The 25,587-nt window shown below is 53.9% G+C and overlaps 2 protein-coding genes across 9 annotated transcripts in view; both read right to left on the reverse strand.

Annotated features, from left to right (window-relative positions):
• Nucleotides 1-730: 730 nt before the first annotated feature.
• On the reverse strand, nucleotides 731-5,586 carry MFSD3 (major facilitator superfamily domain containing 3). Of its 4 annotated transcripts, none has more exons than XM_038390830.2 (6): nucleotides 5,176-5,586; nucleotides 3,529-4,268; nucleotides 3,115-3,262; nucleotides 2,709-2,815; nucleotides 1,860-1,969; nucleotides 731-1,363 (listed from the first exon to the last, which is right to left on the reverse strand). In XM_038390830.2, exons 2-6 carry the CDS (start codon nucleotides 4,208-4,210, stop codon nucleotides 1,190-1,192), a joined length of 1,221 nt encoding a protein of 406 aa, XP_038246758.1. In that variant the 5' UTR covers nucleotides 4,211-4,268; nucleotides 5,176-5,586; the 3' UTR covers nucleotides 731-1,189. The 4 variants fall into 4 exon arrangements, with proteins under 4 accessions (XP_038246758.1, XP_043365827.1, XP_043365826.1 ...); XM_043509892.1 differs by having other exon boundaries at nucleotides 5,109-5,424; XM_043509891.1 differs by having other exon boundaries at nucleotides 5,073-5,424.
• A 1,642-nt stretch (nucleotides 5,587-7,228) lies between these two features.
• Nucleotides 7,229-25,587, reverse strand: part of RECQL4 (RecQ like helicase 4) — a 44,511-nt gene continuing 26,152 nt past the window's right edge. For 4 of the 5 annotated variants that reach the window (XM_038388746.2, XM_038388744.2, XM_038388745.2 and 1 more), the window contains exons 10-25: nucleotides 23,429-23,575; nucleotides 22,722-22,814; nucleotides 22,301-22,437; nucleotides 21,718-21,801; nucleotides 20,703-20,891; nucleotides 20,260-20,442; nucleotides 19,532-19,727; nucleotides 18,325-18,602; nucleotides 17,656-17,790; nucleotides 16,839-17,001; nucleotides 15,141-15,270; nucleotides 13,693-13,865; nucleotides 13,113-13,299; nucleotides 12,067-12,232; nucleotides 9,994-10,102; nucleotides 7,229-8,378 (exon numbers count right to left, since the gene is read on the reverse strand). In XM_038388746.2, coding sequence (XP_038244674.1) covers nucleotides 8,257-8,378; nucleotides 9,994-10,102; nucleotides 12,067-12,232; nucleotides 13,113-13,299; nucleotides 13,693-13,865; nucleotides 15,141-15,270; nucleotides 16,839-17,001; nucleotides 17,656-17,790; nucleotides 18,325-18,602; nucleotides 19,532-19,727; nucleotides 20,260-20,442; nucleotides 20,703-20,891; nucleotides 21,718-21,801; nucleotides 22,301-22,437; nucleotides 22,722-22,814; nucleotides 23,429-23,575 — 2,492 coding nt within the window. In that variant the 3' untranslated portion in view covers nucleotides 7,229-8,256. Of the gene's footprint in view, nucleotides 8,379-9,993; nucleotides 10,103-12,066; nucleotides 12,233-13,112; nucleotides 13,300-13,692; nucleotides 13,866-15,140; nucleotides 15,271-16,838; nucleotides 17,002-17,655; nucleotides 17,791-18,324; nucleotides 18,603-19,531; nucleotides 19,728-20,259; nucleotides 20,443-20,702; nucleotides 20,892-21,717; nucleotides 21,802-22,300; nucleotides 22,438-22,721; nucleotides 22,815-23,428; nucleotides 23,576-25,587 lie in introns of those variants that run through there. The other variant, XR_005290937.2, reaches the window with a different exon arrangement.

Consider the following 25,587-nt stretch of genomic DNA (forward strand, 5'->3'; position numbering starts at 1 on the left):
CCTGAATTGGTACTCTCAGTTGGGTCCTGCCAGAACCAGCATCGTTACAGGGGCATCACTCAGAGACAGCTGGGTTACAGTTGAATTGACTTTAACTTTGCATGAATGGTTTAAGTTTAGCCACTCTTCATATCCTGGAAGAGCAAGCAGCAGCACTGGGCAAACTTAATTGTGCATGAACAATCATTGCAGGGAGTAAAAATATACACTGCCACGTCCTATGCGCCTAGTCAGTCTGCAGCAGAGGCAGGGCCAGCTAGTTTTCTTTTTTTAATCCTTACTCTAATTATGATACTGTAACTACTCTAATGTGGGAGAAAAATCCCCCCAGCAATGCGTCAGGCGTTTCCTGGTCACACTTGGTCACATGCCTCTCCTCTGAACTCTGAGAAAGCACCCAGAGCCTGAGGAGCTGGGAGACTGACCTGCCTGCTGGCTCAGAAGGACTCTGCTACGCACAGACACAGGGCCCTGCAACAGCAGCCCAGCTGAGCCAGAGCTGAGCACTCTGCAATGTGGCTGGGTGCAGCTTGCACCAGTCTAACCATTAACAAGAATATCAAACCCTGGAGCTTAGACGAGATGGACAAGAGCCATGTAACGACATGGGCCTAGTAACCGACAGCCCCGCTCCTCCCTTCCCAGGGCTCCAGCACAGGGCCCAGTCTGAACACCACCTCTCTCAGCAGGGTGGAGTGAGTGTAGTGCAGGGGCAGGAGAAGGAGACACATTCAGTAAACAAACATTTTAATTTCAGATCCCAGAGGCTGGAGTGTGAGCGCAGCACCGAGCCTGCGCCTGGTTGTTGCAGCATTCTTGGCTCGGCGCAGACGGGACCTGGCTCCCTAAGGCAGCTCTGGGGAAAGCCAGGAGTGTAGGCCATCAAGGGGCGGGAAAGGAGAAGATCTTAGATGTTGGTTACAGCTGCGGAGACACCCATAGGGAAATGTGGAGCCTCTGCAATTCCTGAGGGCTCCAGCAGGAGGTGCAAGCGCTCAGTGTCTTAGGATTTGGCCCTGTGATGTTTCATTTGTACAGGCATTTTTGGGCTCCTTCAATGTCCAGTAGGAGTGCAAATTAATACACCTGCTCGAGACCCCTGCAAGTCCAGCCAGGGAGATTCTCAGCTGTCCATCCCTTAGCCTGGCCCACTCACAGTGAATCCCTGGAGAGGCCAGGCATGTCTCCTTCAGCTCCCGCCAGGAGGCACATTCAGGACGTAGAGCACAGAGGTGAAGGAGAGGAAGAGGAAGCAGCAGAAGCTGGATGCAAAGCCCAGCCAGTCCACGATGCTCCCCACAAAGGTGCTGAATGCCAGCTTGCCCAGCACTTCCAGGGTGGCCAGGAAACTGTAATGAGTGGCCTGCAAAGGGCAGACACGCACCAGCATGAGGGGTGGCAAACACAAAGAGAGACCCACATACGCTGTCAAACAGAGGGACCCAGGTAGCCCAGATAGCGCCTAAACCCTGCCCGGCCAAGGGCTGCAGGAAAGGGCCAGGAGCCCTAGAAAGCACCTGGCTCTCATTCTCTTCAGCAGCTTGGAGCCAAGCCTCATCTCCAAGGCTGCAGGGTGGCCTGTGACCTTTGGCAACTCAACTCCCTTTTCTGTGCCTGAGTTCCCCATCTGCCCAGTGCAGATAATGCTTCCCTCAGGGTGCATTCATGTCTGGGAGGGCCATACAGAGACTCAGATCTCAGGGCTCTTCACTAATACTGATGAGTGAACCGTCTCAGCAGCCTGCTGACACTGGTAGAGCCTACATTAACATCCCCAGTGTGCAGACAGGGAGGCAGATGTGCCCATTGATTCTAGTCCCCCTTGGACCACATTTACAGAGGTGCTGGTTGCAGGGTACCTGTATGCTGTCATCCGCCCTCTGTGTGCACTGCATCATGGTGCTGAAAGCCAGGGTGGTGATCAGCCCTCCAATGAAGTGCTGGACACAGATACTCAGGATCGCAGCCCCTACGCATACAGCAGGACATGGCAACGGGGGAGTAATGCGGGTGATCAGTTCAGGGTTGGAGAGAGGCCTGGCCCAAGCGCAGGACTGGGAGCAGCGTCTCCAGATTTCTGCTCCCAGTTCTGACGCTGATACTCTCTGTGGCCATGCACAAGTCAGTGGGCCTCTCAGAAAGAGCTGGGCAGAAAACGGTGTCCCGCCCCTCTCCCCGCCCCGCGCATGAAAACTTCTGTGAAAAAACTAAATTGTTCTCATCTAAATTTCATAGAAAAGTTCAATTTTCTGGTGAAATATTTTAGCCCCAAAGTAAAATATTTCCATTTGGAAATGCTAACAAAATGCCACCTGGGAGGTGTAGTTTGGGTGCCTCAGACTCCCATTCTCCTCTATAGGCTGGGCTTCCATATTGAACTACATTTCCCAAGATGCACCATGGTCTTCCCTCTTGGAGGGAGCACAGGGTGCCTCACGAGAGTCCCTGGACATGCTGCATCATATAGTTCAGCCATAAAGCCCGGCAGCAGATCCAAACTGAAATGTTCTGGTGGGCTTGGTTTGATTAAATCAAAATTTTCCATGGAAAGCAAAAACCCGGTGCCCAAAATATTATATAGCTGAAAACCCAATTTTCTATCAAAACCCAGTTCTGAGGGAAAATTTCTGACCAGTACCTCTCGGTCCTCTTTCCCTTCACCCCTTATCAACGAGGAGCTCTCTTATGCTCAGCTGGGTGGTGCTCACCTTTGAAGAGAGAGACTCCATCATCGTAGACGAAGACCAAAAAGGTTTGTAAGTTCAGGCTGCAGAAGCTGAGCAGTAAGAGAGCCTTCAGCAGAGACAGTGGCCGCCTGGAAAGGAGACACAAACCCAACACAGAGATGGTTATGGAAGCCAGTGCAGCAGGACACTGCAGGCAGAGGAAGAGCAAGCAGAACAGAAAGGGAGGGATTGTGTTTGGTTCCTCCACATTTGACTGAGAGGAAGGATCATGAATCAGACACAGCAGCTGGGTCCAAGAGCAATCAAAACAGCACCAGGCATCTCACTGATCTCTCCTGCCACACACGCCTCTCCCGACCCACGTACAAACCAGCCCTTTTCACTCCATACAAGAAGGGAGGTGGCAGAGCCCTATTCTACATTTAACCTCTGCTTGGACATCAGCTGGCCACCCAGTGAGGAACCTGTGATGGAGAAGACCATGGCTACCACTCCATTCCAGAAGCCAAGTTGCTGGGTGGAGAATCCATGGTCCAGCAGGAAGAGTGGGAACATGGTGGTGGAGCCTTGCTCACCTGCAAGGGAAAAGGACACAATCAGGTGAGCCACAGCCAAGTCTATGCTCTATCAGAGTCTTCCCTGCATGCAGGGGTGTCCAACAGCATAACAGGGAGCTTTAATGGCTCTGCTCGATCCCTAGCCCAGCCCTGGCCGGTGACCCTGTCTAGATTTACAGCTGTTACGTCCAATAGCTCCTTTCCACCTGCAGCCCTGCTGAGTGCTCCACTCTAAACACTCCTTTCCTTAGAGGAACCCCAGCCCTCACCAGGCAACCACTCACCAAGCTTGTAGAGAAAGACAAAGCCAGTGGTCCAAAGGGTGCCTGGCACACGGAGGAGCGCCTGGAGAATTCTCCAAGGATTGAAGGTTCTTGTCCGGGGCTGGCCATCCTTTGAAGGCTGTCCTAGCATGAGCCGCAGTTCCGGAGCACTCCACACATACAGTATGGCCAGAAGATAAATGATGGCCAGAAGCAAGAAGAGAACCCCCCAGCCCAACAGGTGCATCAAGGTCAGGAGGCCTCCTCCCGCCAGCACAGAGCCCAGTTTGTAAGCCACCACTTGGATGGTGTTGCCGTACCCGATCTCGTCCTGCCACAGGAGCCCAATGGCTACTCCATCCACTGCGATGTCCTGGACAGAAGCAAAGAAGTTCATGAGCAGCAGCATGGCAGCGACGGGCAGGAAGTTGGTCTCTGGCGACATAGTGGCACATGCTAGGCAGGCCAGCACTAGTCCTGACATGCTGAGCACCAGCCAGGTCTGCTTGGTGTGGTACTGATCCACTAACGGAGCCCACAGCATCTTGAGGATCCAGGGCAGGTAGAGCATTTTGGCCAAGCTGATCTTGGTGAAGGAGAGACCCACGCTGCGGAGATAGATGGGCAGCAGGCCAGACTGTAGCCCATATGGCATCCCTTGGACGAAGTACAGGCCCCCCAGCAGCACATACTTAGAGTTCATCCTTCAGCCCCAGGCCGAGGGGCTCACACAGGAGAAGATCTGGGGGAGATCCGCTGAGCTGTGGGGAACACAAACGGACAGACATTACATTGGGCTCAGCAAGGGGAGAGGCCCAGCACAGCAGGGGTTAAGGCATGGGCTTGGCCTCAGCTTGGGAATTCAAGGTGTATGTACGAGGAGTAGGAGAGGGGGCACCAGCTTGGCTGCACTGGGCCAGGCCATGGTGCCACCTGATGCCATGGTAACAGAGAGACCATGTAGCCACTGCTGTCAAAATGACAACCACACCCCAGCGCTACCACAGCAACACCCCCAATGATACAGCTAGGGCCTGATACCATGGTAACAGAGACACCATGTAGCCACTGCTGCCACACCCCAGCACTGCCATGGCAACACCCCCAATGATACAGCTAGGGCCTGATACCATGGTAACAGAGACACCATGTAGCCACTGCTGCCACACCCCAGCGCTGCCATGGCAACACCCCCAATGATACAGCTGGGGCCTGATGCCATGGTAACAGAGAGACCATGTAGCCACTGCTGTCAAAATGACAACCACACCCCAGCGCTACCACAGCAACACCCCCAATGATACAGCTGGGGCCTGATACCATGGTAACAGAGACACCATGTAGCCACTGCTGCCACACCCCAGCGCTGCCATGGCAACACCCCCAATGATACAGCTGGGGCCTGATACCATGGTAACAGAGACACCATGTAGCCACTGCTGCCACACCCCAATGCTGCCATGGCAACACCCCCAATGATACAGCTGGGGCCTGATGCCATGGTGACAGCCACACCCCAGCGCTGCCATGGCAACACGCCCAGTTCTACAGCTGGGGCCTGATGCCATGGTGACAGTCGCCACGATGACAGGGCCACCTACTGTGACCATACAGACAAGACGGCAGACCCCCCCCAGCCCAGTGACCCCCCCAGTGGGCGGGGCTCACCCCCCGCTGCCGCTCCGGAGCGGGGCTGCGAGGGGCTGGCGGCTCCTGGCGGGGGGCAGGGGAAAGAGAAATTCTGGGGTCTGCAGCAGCGCCTGGGTCCTCCACAGCCACGGAGAACGCGGAAGTGCCGGCTAGAGCGGCCACCTTTCCCGCTGCGACCCAGCCACGCCCACGGGCTGGCAGTGCCAGGCGGCTCCGAGGGTCCCGTCTGGGCTGCTGCTCGTTGGTATCGGGTGGCGGTGGGCCCTTCTAGCATGCCCCTCGCTCTTCTCTATGGCTGCGGAGGCCCGACCTCGGTGTGGCCGTGCTGGGCTGGCTGCCTCTGACCCCGCCCCTCCCTGGATAGGCCCCTCCCTGGGGGCCGGGCCAGAGGCTGCCTGGCACAGGGGCTGTGGGTCCCCAGCACCAGCTCTGCCCCACTCCAACTGGTGTCCCTAGGGGGATGGCCTGGGGGGGCACCCCCACCCCTGCACTGCCCCACACAGGGCCCATGCCCCCTCCCCCCAGGAGCCCCTCTGCCCACACTGCCCCCTCTCATCGCTCCTGCACCACCCTCCACCGCCAGATCCCCTCCCCACACCCCAAGCCCCAGCGTCACATCCAATAGCTCAGAACTCACGACCGGCCTGCGCCATGTCTCACCTTCATCAGCACCACAGCCTATAGCACTAACCAGCCACATTCCTCCCCCCACCCCACCAACCTGGCACTAGCGCCTGCTACGGCGTGCCAGTGCACACCCCCCCCCGCCCCACCTCACCCCTGGAGAGACACCCTCTAGTTACACAGTCCTTGACCTTTGCTAAAATGGGTAATGGTAGGGGGAGGACAGCAAATAGGTACCAAATGTGGTGCCCCACCCCACTGCCCAGTACCCATCCCCCCCAGCCCTAAATACATAGCATGGGTGTATTTCACATAGGCCTCCCCCCTGGAGATTACTTTCCATCACTGACCCTTCCCCTGCACCACTCTCCAGGCTGCTCCGACAAGGACATTCTGTGCCCTGCTAGTCAAACACTGACTTGCCCATCTCTGACCCCAGCTACCTCTGCAGCCTTTCCTGTAGCCGCTGTCTGTGCTGGTGTGGGGGGCAGGCAACATCAGCTACAGGCTGCAGAGAAGAAGTGGCGGAGGGTGTGTCAGCAGAGGAGCTAAGGGTTGAATGACCCCTGGTGAGGTCCCTCTCGCCTCCAGAAGTGGGGGCCCTCCAGAGCAGGGCAGCAGCAGGTTGGCAGGGAAGCTTGCCCTCCCAACATCCAGCCTATGCCTGTTTGTAAGAGGCCTGCAGGCTTTCAATTAACCAACTTTCAATGGCATGAAAATCCAGTTACAGCCATTAGCATGCGTTAAGCATGTCCCTGTATAGAGTGCACTCGATACAGAGAGCGGGGTCAGTTAGGAGATACAAAAGGTTCATTGGAAGGCCAGTTCTGAAATAAGTTCGACACACGTACTTATTAAGCTACCCGAGCAGCTGCAAACTTAGTGGATTAATAATAAAAGCTGAGAGAGGAGTTTTATAGATTCCAATGCTAGAGGGGACCAAACAAACATCTGACCTCCTGTAAAACACAGGCCAGAAAACTGCCAGCTGGGATTGCAGGACTGTGCTGGTACCTCGTCTGGATTTGGGAGCTTCTCCCACATTTGCTAGTCTCTAAGGTGCCACAAGTACTGCTTTTCTTTTTGCGAATACAGACTAACACGGCTGCTACTCTGAAACACATACCCAAGCATCCCCTGACCTCTCCTTATACCAAAATGCAAAGTAGCGTAACCCAGTCTGTCCCACTTGAAAACAATGGCTTGCTGTAGAGGCTGGCTTTTGGGTTTAGTTTATGCAGATAAAAACCAAAAGGTGGGATATGCAAAGGCACTGAGCAGAATCAGGGTTTCTCACTCTCCCAGGTGCCTTTGAAGAAATCACGCCACATACCCAAATCCCCCCACCCTGCAGTGCCCCACCGCCCTCAGTAGCTCCCAGGGAGACAGGCAGAGTCTTGCAACTCTGCTCACACAGCAGGAAAGGAAGGGCCAAGAGGTGAAGTCACAGGCACTTTAAAAGACACTGTTTATTAGTGTGAATATAAAACCCAAATATGGTCCCAGATGGAAGAGGGGAAACAAAGATTTCAGATGGTCAGTGGAAATAGAAAAGCACTGAAGACACTCCAAAGGCATTGGAACGGATACTGAGCAACAGACAATTGTTAGCGAGGGGAAACAACAACAGTCAAAGCTCGGATGTAAATACACACTGTTACTTTTTACACATGCTATGGCATGTTGGGAGGGGCATTCCACCTCCTCTGCACCATCTAAATGTATGGAAAGCATCCCACCCACTCCTGAACGGGCCAAATGTTGCCACCTCCCAAGATGGTTATTGAATATCCAGTGGGAACTGAATGTGTCTATTCACAGCCCATGTCTGAGAAAAGTCCAGTCTGCCCTCCCCCTGTATCGGGAGTGAGAGGCAGGGCTGGGGCGGGAAACATGCTCAGATGATGTACAGTTTTGCAAAATGAGTAGAACACCATAGTGGAGTTAGCCCTGAAAAGCGAGAAGACGACAAGCCCCTAGCACAAACGGCCGGTGACTCGCCTCCCTCAGTCAGAGAGGTGTGTTTGCTTGGGGCAGGTCTAGGGGACTGAACCTTAAAAGGGACATTTATATACAGTCAACTGGATAATCGCCCAAAGCCTCTTCCTCCCAGCAAGCTTGGGAGCCACCCTCAGGCTTTGTTTTCTTGCCCAGCCTCCTTCAGGCACAGCCCATGGCGTATCCTCTCCACTTCTGAAAAGCAGGTACCTCGCCAGGTGGGATTTGCAGAGGAGTCCCCAGTGCAAGTGGGAGCCTCAGTTCCCTGAACTGGGTTAACTGGGACTAGAATCACGACACAGCCATTAGATGAAGGTCCCTCATGGAAGCTCCTGGGATCTGCAGGGAGGTGAATGGAATACAGGAGCTACGGCACACAGAACCACGGCCTGCAGGGCTCCCTGGCTTTGCTCTGGTGGCTGTTGTGCCGTTCCATTTCCCTGCTGGTCAGTGTCTGAGGTTCCTGCCCTCGCAGGCTCATTTGCATCGGATAATCTCCTCCGTGGCCAGGCTCATGATTTTATTGAAGTCGAAGTGGATGTATTTCCTCCAGAACCTGCGGTCTCGTCCATAGACCTGGGCAGGGTAACATGGGCTCCCTGTTCAGAGAGAGAAAAAGCCCCAGTCAGCTGCTGAGCCCATCACCCGCCTGTCACTCAGTGGTGGTGCCTAACTCTAGACAGAACAGTGGCCAAAGCTTTCACACAAGCAACCTTGACATTAACAGCAGCTGAGCATATGTGGTTTACGCCTAGGTGTTCAGAGGCCGGATTCCCTGCTCCATTACACCAGGGTCACCTTCTTTAGTTCAGTGGAATTACCCCTGTGTCAAACTGGCCCAAAGAGCTCTAGGAGACTGTAACCTTGTTCACACAATGAAAACGTCCCTGGACAGGTCATCTAAGGGGACTGAACCCAGGTCATCTGCCTCTAAAAGCATGGGCCTCTATTGAGCTAAAAGGCCCGTGTCTATTAGTTCAAAGGCAGTAACAGATTCCTAAACCTATATGTGGTGTGGCTACTAGAGGCAGACAGAGCCAAGCTGTCAACATGGGGTCCTGTGCAGGAGGAGAGAGTTATGTCTACTATTTTTTATCATCATCATCATCATCATATGCCCCGCAGTTCACCTGTTTGATATTATCCTGCCAGGCAGCAAGGAGTTAAATCAGAAGAGGCTGTTAGGGGGGAACCAAAAGGAAACCAAACAATGGTGAAGGTAAGGTACAGTCCCACAGATCACTAAGGGTCCTCCAGCAAACAGCGGGGATGCAATTAATTGGGGAATACCCCTGGCCTGGCTCCAAGCAGGCTGGTAGAGTTTATTCTTCCCAGGCCTGAACTCAGGAGCAAAGGGTACTGAGCAGCTGGAGGATGCTGGGTCTAGAGAAGGAAGGGGAGTGGAGTGAGTTGCTGGGGGCTGCCGGTGAGCACTGACAGGGATGCAGCAAGCAGGCTGGCTCCCCACCCAGAGAAGGGGGGAAACTTACCAAGCTGGTAAGGAAAAAATGAAGATCAAGATCGGGGAAACATACTCACAGGCTGTTCCTGTTCTTACCCTTCACTCTGCATTTTCTGGCCCTTTGGAGAGCATTCATGAGGCTATGCTTGGGACAAGCTGGTTTTGTCTCTCTAATCAGCTGCTGCCAAAGGCCCCCGAAAGGAAAAGGGTTTGCAGGTGCCAAACAAGCTGGGCCACTTGAGTTAACATCAGTGGTGGCCAGGGGACTGCAGCTCAGATGCCCCGTAGGAGAGATGCAAGACTGTGTGATTCCTCCCAGAAAGAGGGGAAGGTAGCATAACCTGTCCTCAAAGGGGCCATAAAGGACAGCTTGCCCTGTAACCATGACAGGTACACACTCTCCATGGCTGGGGAAGCCCACCCTAAGCATCAGAGGTCCCCTGCAGCTCAAATCCCACATGGATTGCTATAGTAGGGGTAACACTCCACTCCCTTGGACTGAGGGGTTGCATACCATTTCACAATAACAGACAAGGACAGCAGCAGGAGCAGTTCCCAAAAGAAGCCTTCAGTTTCCAAGCCAGCACCTTTCACCATGGCCATGGTTACAAAGACATTTTAAGGAGGGTTAAGGTAAGATCTGTGCAGCGGTTACAACGATCAGGCAGAAAATACCTAGTATTATGGCAAGTCATATTACATAAGTAGTAAAAGGCAGATAGGATTCCAGTCCTGCGCTCGGCTTCCCTTACCAATGCCATGAAATATCCTGGCAATAGCTCTGCCAGAGAACTTCTCATCCTGGCGGATGGACAGGAAATTCCGGATGTCCGAACGGATTTGCCCTTCCCACTCCCGCAGCTACAGAGAAAACATTTGAAATTCGTTAGGCTTTGGGGGGAAAATAAGCCAGGTTCCATCTTGGTCTCCCCAGAAGGTTCCTTACCTCTACAGCCTCGTAGTGTTGGGAGAGACCATTTCTTGATCAGACAAATCCAAAAACAAAAACAATGCTAATGAGCACTCACAACCCACTTCACACCAAGGGATAAAATTAACTGGGACCAAATCAGTGAGCTGTGGTCTCATCCTGTGCTTGGGTTTAGGCCATGTCTACACTAGCAAGCTGACAGCGGCACCTCTGTAAGATCTCTCGTGTAGCTGCTCTATGCCGGCGGGAGAGAGCTCTCCCATCCACATCATTAAACCACCCCCAATGAGTGGCAGTTGCTACGTTGGTGAGAGAAGCTCTCCCACCAACATAGCACTTGTGCACCTGACCACTTATGCCGGCGAAACTTATGTCGCCCAGGGGGCTGTTTTTTTCCACACCCCTGAGCAACATACCCTTTTGCCAACATACATGGTTGTGTAAACATGGCCTTAGATAGCTTTCTTTTAGTTACAGAATAGGGACACACGATAAAAGCCGTATTTCAAAGTACAGTGCAATACTGAAACCTGGATTAGACATTGTTGTCCATCTAACACACTGGCTCTCAACCTTTCCAAAGTACTAGCCCCCTTTCAGGAGTCTGATTTGTCTTGTGTACCCCCAAGTTTCACTTCACTTAAAAACTACTTGCTTACAAAAAAATCAGACAAAAATATGAAAGTGCCACAGCACATTGTTACTGAAAAATTGCTGATTTTCTTATTGATATAAAATACATCAATTGGAATATAAATATTGTATTTACATGTCAGTGTATAGTAAATAGAGCAGTATAATCCAGTCATTGTCTGTACGAAAGTTTAGTTTACATTGAATTCGCTAGTGCTTTTTATGTAGCCTGTTGTAAAACTAGGCAAATATCTAGATGGGTTCATGTACCCCCTGGAAGACCTGTGTACCCCCAGGGGTACATGAACCCCTGATCTAACAGACCCTCAGATTATGGAATCAGGGGGAAAATCCTCTAATTTACTTTTCAGCATCATGGCTGATCACTTTTGCTCTCTTCTGTTTGAAGAGCGAAATCAAAAAATGATCAGTTTCACTTTTTTTTCTGGTCACTTTCACTTACTGGTTGTCTAGCACAAGGGTGCTGCAGGGAGAGTGTTTAAACAGGGAGTGCAGAGAGACTTTTTAAATGGAAAAAAAAAAGGAAAACAAAAAAATTATGGAAATATTTCTACTCCCACCTGATCCAGTAAAGCCCTTACCAAGATACCCTTTTAAATTTGTATTTGGGACACTTTGAAGATGAAAAGTGCAAAGTACTAATTTTGAAGTGCCAATGACATCAATGGAACCAGGACTGGCCCTCACATGTTGCTAACAAGTTCTAAATTTAAAGGTGCAGAATAATTTGATAGCATCCCTTTAAACTTCTAAAAGCAAAGTGCAATGAAGGAAAACACACGTACACACACACCCCCACTGGGCAAAGTGCTTCCATACTTCAGTAAAAGAGAAGTGTCTCAAATCCAGTCACAGAATGTTCACCAAAATAGCAGCCCCAACGGTTCTAAAGCCAGAATGAGACAAGCGTTTCCTAGATTCATTCGCTTGCTCTCTCACATACACACCCCCTCACCCCCCTTTCAAAGCTTGACATCCTTTAATCAAGGAAGACCCAGCACTGCCATGGATTTTGATCCACTCAGAGCATGCACCCACACACACTCAGTCCATCCCATCCCATCCCATCCCAGTACAACCATATACTATACAGACAGCCTTTCTAATGCAACAGCTGACACTACATCTAGTGTCTACATGCCATGGTTTCAGGAGTATCAGAAATGCCAGCCTGCGAGTGGCTCAGATGGGCTCAAAACTAGTTACCAACAAAAGGAAGTAAACAAAGAAGTTTGCTCACTTTAATGTTATTGAGATCTTCTGCCTCCTCTTCTTCCCTGTGCATTAGCTCGGTCTCATCCAGCACAGGTTTCTTCTCAAAATAGTCCATTAACAAGGCCTTCAGCTCAGAGCTCCTCTCCTCATCCACACGCTCTGAATACAGGGCCCTGGCTTGGCAGGCCACACTGCTCAGGAAAAGGTGTGTTAGTGTTAAATCGTGCACCACTAGATCTTAGAGTGCAGGATAACTGGAGAAGTGAGTGGGATAAGCCACAGGGAAGGAGGAAGAGCAAGAAGGGAAGGGATCCCAAGGGTAGGGGAAAAGGAGGGTGATGCATATAGAGCAGGACCGCCATATTCTGTCCCTACCCTGGAGTTCTAATCTGTTCCGTGCAGGTTCTTCTCCTGCCCTGGTCCCCAGAATATTTAAGTATCTGCCAATCATGTCCGGAGTGATGGGATTAGTGTGTCCCCTGTGTGGTTCTTTCTCTCATCCTCTCCCCAGGGGAGGAGCATGCATGCAGGGAGCAGTTTGTTTGGTAGGTCTTGGAGTTGAAATGGCCACACTGCTTTGTGTTTATGTCAGAGACGGCAGACCAGTGGAGGGGGCAAGTTCTTTGCTCCTGAGGGAGCAGCTCCACTGGCCCCGGTCATTTCAGGATCTGGGTCATAATTATGCCCCTCGTTTTCAAAAGCTCTCCATAGACTTCCCCAGCCACCCTCATGGACCTTCCGTCTCTGCTTCCCCACCCCAGTCAAGTAGTACCAGCCTCCTCGCTGCCCCACGCACAGTCTGACCTGCTGACAGACACTGCAGGATGCGTACGTTTTGCCTTGTACCACTGCTGTCTAACTCATTGCTCCCAAGTGTGACAAGCCCCCACTCCGCTTCCATAGTCTTATCACCAGCACATATTGCAGTAACACCCGGGGCCTCCCTCAGCGGAGAAGGGAGGGTGGAGGTAAGAGGCACGAGGTGAAACCTCTTTGTGGAGGCTTTAACTGGAACTGACCGTCTGGGGTGTGCAGAGCGGGGCTGGGTTCCCCACGGCTGCCCATGCTCACCTCTGGAAGGCCTTGAAGCAGGCTTGGAGCTGGCAGAGAGTGGTCGTTTCCCGTGCCGTCACCCGGTGGTGCAAGAAGTTGCACACAGAGTCCATTTCCTGGTCTGTGAGGTCTCCATAGGAGCGCAGGTGAAAGGACAGGTCGCTGAATTCCACCAGGACACCGCTCTTCCCAGTGCCATGGCAACCTGGCAATAAGGAGTGGGAGGGGCTCTTTATGGGAACTGACTCAGGATCACTAGATGACACACGCACAGCAAGGGGGGTGCACTGGTACAATCCCACCGCAGGGGACACAAGAGAATCACTGAACACAGGGCTCCAAGCAGGGCCAGAAAACGGTACAGCTTCCCCCATGAGCTCTGGGCTTTGCCCTGAGTGCCCAAGAGGGCCAATCCCACAGACACCCGTGGCACTTTTAGAGCCACTGCCCACTGCAGATGCTACAGAACACATGTGGATTGCAGGAGGAGGGGGGATTTTATCCTTCCACCATAGCTCTCTCTGGGGCTCCCTTCCCCAGCTCTGCCCCTACACCCCGGTGCCCTGGAGAAGCAGTCTCAGTGCAAGAGCCTCAGCACCTTTCTGTAGTTGTGTGTTCCACTGGAGCTGTCGCAGGGCTCGCTTCACCGGCAGAACCTCCCAGCCCATGGAGTCGCTGAGTGCGATCACATCGAACTCCACAGAGCTGGCGTGCGTGTGATCCACCCCTGCCAGACGCTCCTGGGCCAGACACACTGCGACGGGCGGGGAGCTGAGAGTGGGAGGAGAGAAAAAGCTGAGGATGCAGATGCAGAGAACCCAGAGGCAAAAAAATCAAAGCCAGCAGCAGTAACATGGGAACTGGGGAGGGGAGAAGGGGGCTAGCGCAGGGAGCCAGGAACTCCTCCAAATTAGATCTACCTCTGACACAAACTCCCTCCGCAGCCTCGGGCCTGTCTCTTTGCAACCGTTGCCTACCGCTCTGCAAAGTTGTGAGGATCAATGAGGTAAGACATGCAAAGCTCAGTGTATCTTTATTAGCGTCAGGTTTGCTGCACTGGCCCCCAAATCAGTGTCTGTATGCCGCCGCCAGCTGACCCCTGGAACTTCAGAGGTAGGTGGGAGGCAGTCAGCCCGGAGGCTCCTGGCCAGCTGTGCAATGCTGCCTGTAGAAGGCACTGGATTCCAGGAGGCACCTGTTTACGCACTGGGCACAGGATCCAATTCCTTTATCGGAGCACTGTTATTCAGCCCCTTGTGAACCCAGCTGCTGTACTACCTGGCCAGTGGTGTAGTGACCAACCTGGCAGCCTGCATTGAATCAGGCAGTCACTCCTGCAGGCAGCAAGCATCCAGGACGAGTGCAGCCCTGCCATCCCACTCCCTCTGGGCATCCAGCAGTGCTGAATATAACCCCTAGCACAGCAGTGCAGTGCAAGGAGCCTTTCAGAGGAGAGCTTGAATCTACTGCCCCTCCACTCTCCGAAACACCCCCCTACAGCACCACAAAACAGCCCCACCTTTGTGGAACCCTTCGCTGTTTCTTAGCCAGAGGACGCACAGTGGAAGAGCCCTACCCAGCTGTGCTAGTCCATTCCCCGGCCAGTGCAGAGTGTCTGCCAGCCCAGTCTCCAGGGCATGGGCCTGTCTCTCTCTCTCTCTCTCTCTCTCTCAGTATCCCAGGAGAAGCGCTCTCCATCCTATTCCTCATAGCGCCTCCTGGAAACGTTCCAGATTTCCTCCCACGACTCCTACTTATCCCTCCTTCAACCTCTTCGCCCCCCTCCTCCAGGTGCCAGCTTCCGCAGTGCTTGCTGGCAAGAACATCCCCCAGCTGAGCTCCTCCCTACCAAGTGCAGTCACGGCTCTGGTTTGCGTAGCCCTTCCCGGTAAGGAGGTGCCCAGAAGCAGATGGAACTGTTTCGAAGTTGGGTCTGAGCTGATTAAGGCATTTCCCACAGAGTTTGCACATCCCGAGAGGTCTCTCCATTCCCCGCATGGAAAGGCTCAGATTTCATCACTCCCTATGCCACGCAGTGACTCTAACCTTTTTGCAGTTGCCCTGAGCTGCTGGGGGCCCCCGTAACACACCACCCGGCAGGAAGAGAAAGTGGGGTGCAGCAGCTCCACCCAGCACTGTGGATGCAGCTCCAGGTAACACAGCAGGGTCTCAATGCCTGTAGCAGAGGAGAGGAGACATGCGCCAATCTCAGGGAGTTCTGGTGGGACTGGCATGAGCTGCAGTCACCCCGAAGAGCCCCACTCCGAAGAGCCAGGCTTTTGGTTTCCCTATGCCAGCACAATATGGCCCACCTCCCCCAGGGTGCAGCCTAGCCTCCCATGCCACCTGCTGACTGCCCCACACAGGACCTGCGACTGCCCTCCATCTGGCTTGCTCAAGAGCAGGGCATGGTGGGACATGAGCCACCCCGTCTATATTAAAGAGGGTCAGCTACAGGCGTCTACCTTCTCTATGCACAAGGCACATCCCTCAGGCTCACAGCAAGCTCGGGAGCAGCCCCAGCCTGGCTGAAGGTAGTGATAGGATACAGAGGGACCTAGACAAATTAGAGGATTGGGCCAAAAGAAATCTGATGAGGTTCAACAAGTGCAGAGTCCTGCACTTAGAGACCAAGCGGCTAGGCAGCAGTTCTGCAGAAAAGGTCCTAGGGGTTACAGTGGACGAGAAGCTGGATATGAGTCAACAGTGTGCCCTTGTTGCCAAGAAGGCTAACGGCTTTTTGGGCTGTATAAGTAGGAGCATTGCCAGCAGATCGAGGGACGTGATCGGTCCCCTCTATTCGACATTGGTGAGGACTCATCTGGAGTATCATGTCCAGTTTTGGGCCCCACACTACAAGAAGGAGATGGAAAATTGGAAAGCGTCCAGCGGAGGGCAACAAAAATGATTAGGGGGCTGGAGCACGACTTATGAGGCGAGGCTGAGGGAACTGGGATTATTTAGTCTGCAGAAGAGAAGAATGAGGGGGGATTTGATACCTGCTTTCAATTACCTGAAAGGGGGTTCCAAAGGGGATGGATCTAGACTGTTCTCAGTGGTAGCAGATGACAGAACAAGAGCTGTAGCTCACGAAAGCTTATGCTCTAATAAATTTGTTAGTCTCTAAGGTGCCACAAGTACTCCTTTTCTTTTTGAGAACAAGGAGTAATGGTCTCAAGTTGCAGTGGTAGAGGTTTAGATTGGATATTAGGAAAAACTTTTTCACTAGGAGGGTGGTGAAGCACTGCAATGCGTTACCTAGGGAGGTGGTGGAATCTCCATCCCTAGAGGTTTTTAAGGCCCAGCTTGACAAAGCCCTGGCTGGGATGATTTAGTTGGGGATTGGTCCTGCTTTGAGCAGGGGGTTGGACTAGATACCTCCTGAGGTCCCTTCCAACCCTGATATTCTATGGGCAATTTTCAAACACCAGACAACAGCTGCCCTGCACTCCCTGTCCCCTGATGCGCCCGTCACGCCTCAGCAAGTTTGTGAGAAGGAAAGGGGAACAAATACAGCAGCAAGGCCTGGCTCGACCTATAATGGAAAACAGGGTCAGCCCTACTGGATCAGGCCACGTCCCAGCCAGCCCCGCCGTGATCAGTCTGCTCTGCTACCAGCACAGGACGTTGCACAAAGGCAAACAAGCCCACTCTATCCCAGCCAGAAGCCCGTCCTGCCCACAGAGCTGAGGGAATGAAGAATCCTTTCCAGATTGCCACGCCAGGAAGCGGCGTGAGCCTCACCTTCCTCTCGGATGTCCAGGGATTCCACCGTCTGCTGCACGGGGATGGCGCGCTCGTGTTTGTAACACACTCGCTGCTGCCCACTCATCCTGTCATCCCGACACGCCTGCTCCTTACCGGCTCCCACGAGCTCCATCAGCTCAGCGTCCAACACCTCGCCCCCCTGCAGGGAAACAACGCCAAGCCCTTCTCAGGCAGGAGGTACCAGAGGCGAGCAGCCGGGCCAGGAGACCTCCTTCCTCCATCACAGCCCACACATGACAAGCTCCCAAACAAGGTGCCCCACCTGGCTGGGACATGGGCTGCAGCTCTGCTCCCCATGCCAGACCTGCCCCAACCCACTTCTAACCAGGTTCAGATGGACCTTGATTCTAAGCTGAACGGGCAGCCTGAAGCGCCCCTTCATCTCCAGAAAAGGTGCAGCCCAGCGAAGCTGCCCTACCGCAGCCCCATGTACCATCCCAGGCCTGCATGTCAACACGATCCCAATGTATAGGGCGACCAGATGTCCCGTTTTTATAGGGACAGTCCTGTTTTTTGGGACTTTTTCTTATATAGGCGCCTATTACCCCCCACCCCGTCCCTTTTTTTCACAGTTGCTATCTGGTCACCTACTGATGTATCGTCTCCAGGGGCCAGAGAGAAGGTTACTCTCTGAACCTGCCATCAGCCAAATGGTAAGGGGGCGGGCCAATCAGATCAAGATGGAGCATGGCATGCTGGGACCTGTAGGCCCCACAAGCTGCACTGCTGTATTAGAGAGGAGGCAGCCCAGGCCCTGCGTTGGCCACCCTGGCGCTCAGGGCTCGTTCCTCACCCTGCTGAGGTCCTGTTTGCGGTGAAGCTCCAGGCACTTACAGCGAGGGAAAACCTTCTGCACTAGCTTCTTAATGGTGAAAAAATCCACGGTGTCGGCGTAGATGTGTCGCCTGAGCTCGTGCAGATCCCCGCCCTGGGGAGGACAAGGAGCCGGGGAGCGTGGGGTGAACAGTGAGACACACACAAAGGTGAGAGAGCAGCCCCTGCCACGCACGCTGAGCCTGGAGCTTCCCAGCTGCTGGTGGCGAAAACGGGGCCGAGAATTGCCGCCTGCTTGGGTCTCGATGAGACGGAATTAGGCAGTAGGACGTTTCCCTGTCAGTCCTCGTGGTGGGAGGGAGGAATCTGGATCTGGGGCAGGTTTCCTCCTCACTCTGGACTCAGTGCTGGTCCAAGCCTGTGACTGGCTCCATCAGCGCAGGGCTTCAGGGCCAAGGATTGGTTGTGCCAATCCTTGAGCACCCTATAAAGCCCTAGAGAGCCCCTGCTATTGGATTCATTGGGGGCACGAGAGCCATTCACCTCCCTATAATGGCTGCAGCATCCAGCTACTCAGCAGACTAAGCAGGAGCGTCAGTCAGGCTGGGATTTCGACTGACTGCAGCAGAAGTAGCTGGTGGGATGCCCTGGCTCTTGGTTTAGCCCCCACTCTTCCGGCAGCAATTACCTCCGGATCCAAGAAGAGATGGCAATGCGCTGGCTTCCCGTCCCGCCCCGCCCGCCCGATCTCCTGCACGTAGCTCTCAAAGTTCTTGGGCATGTTGTAGTGCACGATCCCACGCACGTCTGACTTGTCTAGCCCCATGCCAAAGGCCACTGTGGCCACCACAATCCGCAGCTGGCCGCACATGAAGTTGTTCTGCACCCGGCGGCGCTCGGTGGCAGACATGCCACCGTGGTAGGAATCGGCGACCCACTTCAGAGGGCACCGGATGCTTTTCTTAGCTGTGCCACAGACATGGAGAGAGAAGAGAGACCCATCACTGAATGATCATCATTAGCACTGATATAGTGCTTCTCATTCTCAGAGCACCCTGCAAGCAGTCACTAATTCATCACAGGTGGAAACGAGCAACAGACAAAGCATTTAGGAAACACACACCCCCGGTTAGTCACCCCCACGCTGGGTAGCAGTGACATCATCTGCTCTGGATCAGCAGGTTATCAATTTCCATTCGTTCTCCTGAGAGGGTTTCTATGATGGAGCTTTAAGCCTCGATTTTAAGCAATTCAGTCTTCGCTCCTCATTTATGGTCCGTAGCTGAGATTTGGGTGTGGCTGAGCCAGAGCTCCCGGCTGCAGGGGTGGGATTGGTTCAAGATGCAGCCAAAGAACAGAGTCAAAAGCCTGAGCAGGCCAACAGGCCAGCCAGCAGGAGTCCTTGGACAAAGTGCCCTTCCTGACATCACTCACGTGGCATCCCGAAGTGGTTTAGCCCTCTCGGCCACCATACCCCGCCACGTTTGCTATGGTGGTCTGTAACGGGGGAAGCAAAGCCCATGCATCTGACGCTCACAGAAGGCATTTCCCTGCCCCCACGTGCAGCCCTGTACTGCCAGGATGAGTGCTTGGTGTGGGGGAGGGGAAGTGAACATCTTCCTCTGAAGAAGCGTCAGGTATTTGCACTGTCAGAGGCTCGCTGCTGGACTGAAGGGCCCAGTGGTCTGAGCCAGCATGGAAAGCCCTGTGTGTCTTAGACTGCTCTCTCCAGACGGCAATTCCATCCCTAACACACTGCGTCCCAGTGGCCTCTGCTCCAGCGTACATCCGTTCACAGATGCCCAAAGCTGGTGCACAGTCTAATCTCAGGGAAGGGGCTGGATCGTGCTTCCCTCTTGGTGCTGCAGGAAAGCCCAGCAATGACCTTTCCTTACCCTTGGCTTTCTTCCTCTTCCCAGCACTATCATCATGGTGTTGCTCCTCAGCAGTCATGGACTCCCTGAGTGTCACGCCCTGGAGGCGCGTGCGGATCAGTGCTGCAATCCGGGCTGTCTCCTCTCGCCGTGTGCAGTAAACAATGACTGAGTCCAGGCCCCCAAACCTCTCTCCCTGCAGCAACGAGACCAGGGCCTGGAACCAGACAAGGAGAGAATGAGTCTCTGCTCTACAGACGCTTCACTCCCTAGGAGCTTCTCAAGGCAACTCACTCCTCTCACAGGGCCAGAAAAGCCCACACCTGAGCTTACGAGCACCCCAAAGGCAGGGACACTGATCTGTTCCCATAGACAACTCCCCAACCCACTCCTGGTGAATTCCACCCCCTGCACAGCATAGAATGAATACGTGGAGATCCCAGAGAAAGCATGGCACCCCAACAGATCCCAAAGCAAGGCTACGAGACACATGGATCATTTCATGCACCCTCAGAGAGCAGCTGCTTGTGGAGGAGACGTGCACGGCAGCCGTCTAACAGCTCCCAAGAACGCTACACAACCACTGAGGTCAGGAAGGGATGAATCCTGTACTGAGCTGAAACCACAGGGGGAATTTAACTTGATCCCCCGATCTTGGATTTAGAGAGATGGCAGAAAGCTTCTCTAGTCCTTCAACGACAATGCGAGTCTCTTCCAAGTTCCCGGAGAGCCCTGCTTCCCCTCCCTACCTGATCCTTGTCCCTGTCCGTTGAGACCGACAGGTGCAGGTTTGGGGGAACAGCAGCAGAGCGCACAGATATCCCTTCCTCCTCCTGGATACCCAAGTGTTGGGCCACATCCTGCGCTGTGGCTAGCGTGGCTGTGGCCGTAAGGCCCAGAAGGCAGCGCACCCCTAGGCGATCCCGAAGAACCTGCAGGCGGAAGAGCTGTCACTCCCTAACGCCAGGGGCTGGCATTTCCCGGCCGAGAGACAGTGGTGTGCTACACCTGGGGTACAGCTCTCTGGAGAATCCCAATCCCCCCCACACCCCAACATCACACCACAGCTCATTGCTGCTGCTAACACAGAGACAGCAGGTGTGTGAGTCTTTATAGCCTTGGCCATCTCCCCGCAGGCAGACATGTCACGCCGCGCTGGTGCCAGGGAGCTCTGGCCAGATACCCCCCGTACCTTACAGAGCCGCAGGTAGCATGGGCGGAAGTTGTGGGACCACTCGGAGACACAGTGCGCTTCATCGATACAGGCAAACGCCACGGGGGGGAGCTGGTCAGCAGAGGGGAGACAGCTAGATCCCGCCCTGCCTCCGCCCACCAGGGCCTCCGGGGAGAGCAACAGCACATGCACCTTCCCTCCCTTCACCTGCAAACACGCACAGCATCAGGAAGGAGGGGTTACCCCCCTAAGAGTTACACATACCAGCCCCCGCCCCCAGAAAGACACACATACACACACGGGGGGGAGAAAGGAGGGGAGCTGGGTGGCCCATGGGATTGGATAAAGCTCAGCCCCTCCAACTCAGCCCTCCTGGGGGCCAGAAGGTCTTTCCCATCCACTGGCTGCTCGGCATGAGAGGAGCTGGGCGCTCTCGGCTCAGATGCCGGCACCTCAAAAGCCACCAAACACAATTAGTACCAACTGGTCACTGTAATGGCCTCTTCAGGTTCTCCCGGCCCTCCCACTCCCCATCCCTACTGACGTGGGGTGGGAGGCATACAGGGTACCTGTTCTCCACAGCTGCCCATTCAGCTGCCCATTCAGCTCCCCTCACCAGCCAGAAATGCATGCCCAGTCAGCACTCATCAGAACAGCCCCAGGGCTGTCTACATACACTCCGGAACATGGTCGGGTGTGTATTTAAATCGGAATCGCTCCATATGTGGCCAAGCAATGCCCTAGGGCGAGCCCAGCTCTGACAGCAGTGGGTATTTCCCGCCAGTTCCCATTAGCCGGCACCCGAGTGGTCTCTGCCCCATCAAATAGACCACATCCACACCCAGCGTCTCAGAGCAGCACTCCTTAGGAAGGGACAGCGCGCCGCACATAGCAGACCTGTGCCCCAAGCCAAGTGACAATGCCCTGGGCTCCTTATACCCTTCAGAGGAGAGTGGGCAGCCAATCCAGGATCTGAGAGCAGGCTCAGATTCGCAGCTCCTATGGGAGGATCCCGTCACCCCAGGCAACTCACCCTTTCTATAGCAGCCTCTCGCTGACTCTTCGACATGTTGGAGTGAATGCAGACCGCCTTCAGGTGGGGGGGGAGCCCTGAAACCTGGGAATCAAGTGCATTATACGCACACATCAATGGACAGAGCTCCTCTGCTGCTCAGTCTGGGGAACTAGCTACAGACTCAATATCCAGCAGCCCAGGTGCCCATTGCAATCCTTGTCAAAGGCTTCCAAGATGTCCTGCCTGGCACATCAGAAAGGACAGGGCCCTGAGCAGAGCGGAGAATTCCCAGCAACCCCCTGGAAACAGGAGGGATCTGGAGATGGGAAATATTTACCCCCAAACGTACCACCCCCAGGGGGTGAAGGGCCCCAACAGAAGAGTGTAGAAAGAGAGAGTAAAAGGAGGATGAGGGAGTGGATGAAGAAAGGACAGAATCGGGCCCAATCCTGCTTCTACTGAAGTCAATGACCAGGCTCCTCAGCTTCAAAGGGATTTGGCCCCAAGTGCTTCCCCTGCAGGGACGGGGGGGTGAGGGAGAAGGCCCAAGAGAAGGAGCCCCAGTGCAGCCAGGCTGCGATCAAATCCATGTCCCATTTACCTGGTCATCCATCAGCGACACGAGTGGGGAGATCACCAAGGTGATGCACTTGGACCGCTTGCCATACAAGTACGCAGGGAGCTGGTAGCACAGCGACTTCCCCATCCCTGTCGACAGGACGACCAGCGTGGACAGACCTGGCTCAGAAACAGCAGTAGTAGAGTCAGCGGCCACAATCCTTGGAATCCCCCGGAGGAGTCAGCATAGGAAGGGGGCAGAGAGACATGGTGGGCACTGGTGCCTTCCCACCAGGCCCTGGCCTCATTTCAGCACTGGCGGTCTGGGGGAAAAGTGCTCTCGAGGCTAAACCCTCATTAGACAAGTGTTGCTGGCCCCAGCCCTCAGGTGCCATGAATGACTGTTCCTGAGTGGGTGAGGATGGGCAGGAAGGATCTACTCCAGGATAAGACAGACAGGTTACCTGAGAGAATCCTCATGACAGCCACCTCCTGGCCCGGGCGGAAGGCACTGTATCCCAGCTCAGACAGAGCTCGAAACACCTCCTGTGGGGTCTCTGCACAGCACGGAGACACAAATGCAGTCAGGAAAGGGCCCACAGTGGAGTGCAAGGCCCTGCCAGCTGCAAAGCCCAAGGGAGGACTAGGCCAACGGTGCACACAGGCAAGGAGCTGCTAGCACAGAGAGTGGGAGACTGGTGTCAAGACTCCTGGGTTCTATCTGAGCTCTGGGAAGGCAGGTAGACTAGTGGTTACAGGAAGGGGAACTGGGAGTCAGGATTCCGGAGTTCTATTTCTAGCTCTGGGAGCAACGCCTGGTTTATTGCTTAAAACGGAATGACGAGTCCGATTTTATTCCCAGCCAAAGCCGCTCTCCCAAAGGGGAGCAGAGGCATGAGCAGAATGCGAAGGCCCCTCATTGTCATGCACCCACGTTCCCCTCCAAAGCGGCAGTGCCCTTCCTAGAGAGACCTGCAGCACCAGGGGCCATGGGAGAGCAACCTGCTCAGTGCAGAATGCAGATTCCACACTAAGGAGCTGGTGCCTGTGGCAAAGCAATGCAGGTTTGTCTGCTCAGCTGCACAAGCGAGGCCCAATGCATCCAATACGAGTCCAGCATATACTCACCATAATCCCGTTCCCTAGCACGGCCACCTTTCACAGCTCTTACCTCGCACCTTCCCATCCTGCCCCAGCCCATAGAGAGGCTCCATCGGTGGGGGTGGAGCGGGTAGCTCATACACAGGCCTCTGCACGTGCAGGTCGAACTCCCCCTCGTCAGCCCTCTCGGACCCGGCTTGGCCGCTTCTGCTCTCAGCTGGGGATGAAAAGGAACAAGCCAATGAAACCCAGGCTAGGTTTATACAGCACTTGGCTGAGAGGAGATCCAAGGTGATGGCGACTCCACATGTGGCACTTTCCCCTCGGTCAGTACAGACCCAGTGCTGGACGAGCTGCTTGCACTCACACTAGCTACAGCCCAGAGGTTCTGACCCCTTCTGGCCAGGAGGTGGCTGTTATGAGTTGGGATATTAACTCCAGCGTCCTGGTCAAATACAAACCTAGGGAATTATTTTCTACCTCCCTCAATTCCCTCGGTGGTTTTAACTAGATGCAGGATTCTCCTTCCCTTCCTGTCCTAGCCTGCTGAGTGGTGTGGCTGTGTGCTGATAAACAGCTGTTATGTTCCACCCAGAGGGGGATGCAAGGATTCCCCTCTGCGTCTATCTGACACTCACTGTTTGCAGGGCGCTTTATGTAGCGTTTTTGATTCAGAGATCCTAAACATTGGTCATCAGCACCCTCCTGGTCAGGCCTCAGCCCAGGGCAGGGATAGACAGAGCACATGGTTCTGGTGAGCAACCTCCTCCTGGCCAGAGACGAGCCACTTCCGTCCTCGCTCACCATGCTAGGCCCTGCCGCTGTGTTTGTTACCACTGATCACCAGATACACCTGTCTGGCCTCCAAAAGGCTGCAGGGGTGACTAGAAACACCCCAGCCTGGCTCAGGCCCCTCCTCTCCAACCAACCCCAGAGTGTCATTGTGGGTCTCTACTCCAAAGCCCTTGCCCCCAAAGTCCCACAAGGCTCATCCTCAACCCCATGTTATTCAACACCTGTAGGGAGCCAGGGAGACGGCCAGGGCTAACAGCCAGCAGGACACAGACGACACCCAACTCTGCTGACCCTGCACCCAACCAAGACTGAAGGGACTTGTAGGAAGCAGGACAGAGCTTCCAAAATTTTCCTCCATGGCATCCCTCACTGTTGAGGGCATTTGCCTTCAGACTGAGTCAGCCTCAGGGTCATTTAGGCCTCCCCACAGAACCCAAGAGATTTGCCTATGCCATCCAAGAGATGCCTCTCCCTCAGCAACTGTGGCCTCCACCAACAGCTCCGCCCCACTGGGACAACAGAACTACCAGCCACTGGAGAGTCTCAGGAGTGCAGGAGGCAGAACTTTCCTGGGCCTAGACTGGAACTGGCTTCCGCAGGAAATATGAGACCAGGGCCTCACCATGCTCAGGACTCAGTGAGAGACTCATTGCTTCAGTGTAGCTTTCCTGTAACAACGTCTTGACATACACACAGCATAGCCACACATGCAAATATATACCACCAAAGACAAAGCAAACCTATAAAGCAATCGAGCTGTTTCCTCTACAGTCTGGGATGGAAAACATGAAAGACTTCTTTTCCACTGTTTGGGAGGCCATTAGTGGTGGGAGTTATAAGCACCTGGATGGACAGAGACAATCCTCTTTAGTGCTCTGTTGTAAAGAACTCTTACAGCAAGGTCTTTTGCATTCAGAATTAATGAGAGTTCCCCTTCCGGGCTGCCAGCCACTCAGATAACAATAACCCAGTCTGTATTGTGGCTAGAAGAAGTTATGCTTGGACTTAAGCATCAGCAAATTCTAAAACCATAGGGGCATCATCACATGCTGAAACTCCATCACACGGAGCATATCAGCTCCAATACAAACACCACAGCTTTTGTGTAGAGGGAAACGGGGATGCTTTTGTTGTCTGTGTGATGCACTTTTCTAAGAGCTGGCCGCATGCTGAGAAGGGGCATTTTGTTCTCAGAGCTGCTGCAAGAAAGTTCAAAGGAGACACATACAGAGCACTCTCCTGGAGACTCTGCTGTTATTCTTCCTTGCTTTCTTTCATCTACGAGACCAGTCAGCCTGGACATTCGTGGAGGGTTTGCTCTTTGGAAGCCAAACAACAGTGAGTTGAACAGGGCTATGGCACTCCTTAGTGGGCAGGATGAAGTAATTAACACTTTACAAATCAAATGGGTCTTGGGGGAGATACAAACTGCAC

Source organism: Dermochelys coriacea, chromosome 2 (genome assembly GCF_009764565.3).
Source record: "Dermochelys coriacea isolate rDerCor1 chromosome 2, rDerCor1.pri.v4, whole genome shotgun sequence".
NCBI classification, from domain to species: Eukaryota; Metazoa; Chordata; order Testudines; family Dermochelyidae; genus Dermochelys; species Dermochelys coriacea.

Bases quoted from the DNA above. Each gene is read 5' to 3' on its own strand.
- MFSD3 (XM_038390830.2), bottom strand. From the start codon at position 4,210: ATGAACTCTAAGTATGTGCTGCTGGGGGGCCTGTACTTCGTCCAAGGG. The intron at 1,970-2,708 runs GTGAGCACCACC...CTGTATGCGTAG, and splicing joins TGGAGTCTCTCTCTTCAAAG to GGGCTGCGATCCTGAGTATC. The intron at 1,364-1,859 runs GTACCCTGCAAC...TGCCCTTTGCAG, and splicing joins GGGCGGATGACAGCATACAG to GCCACTCATTACAGTTTCCT.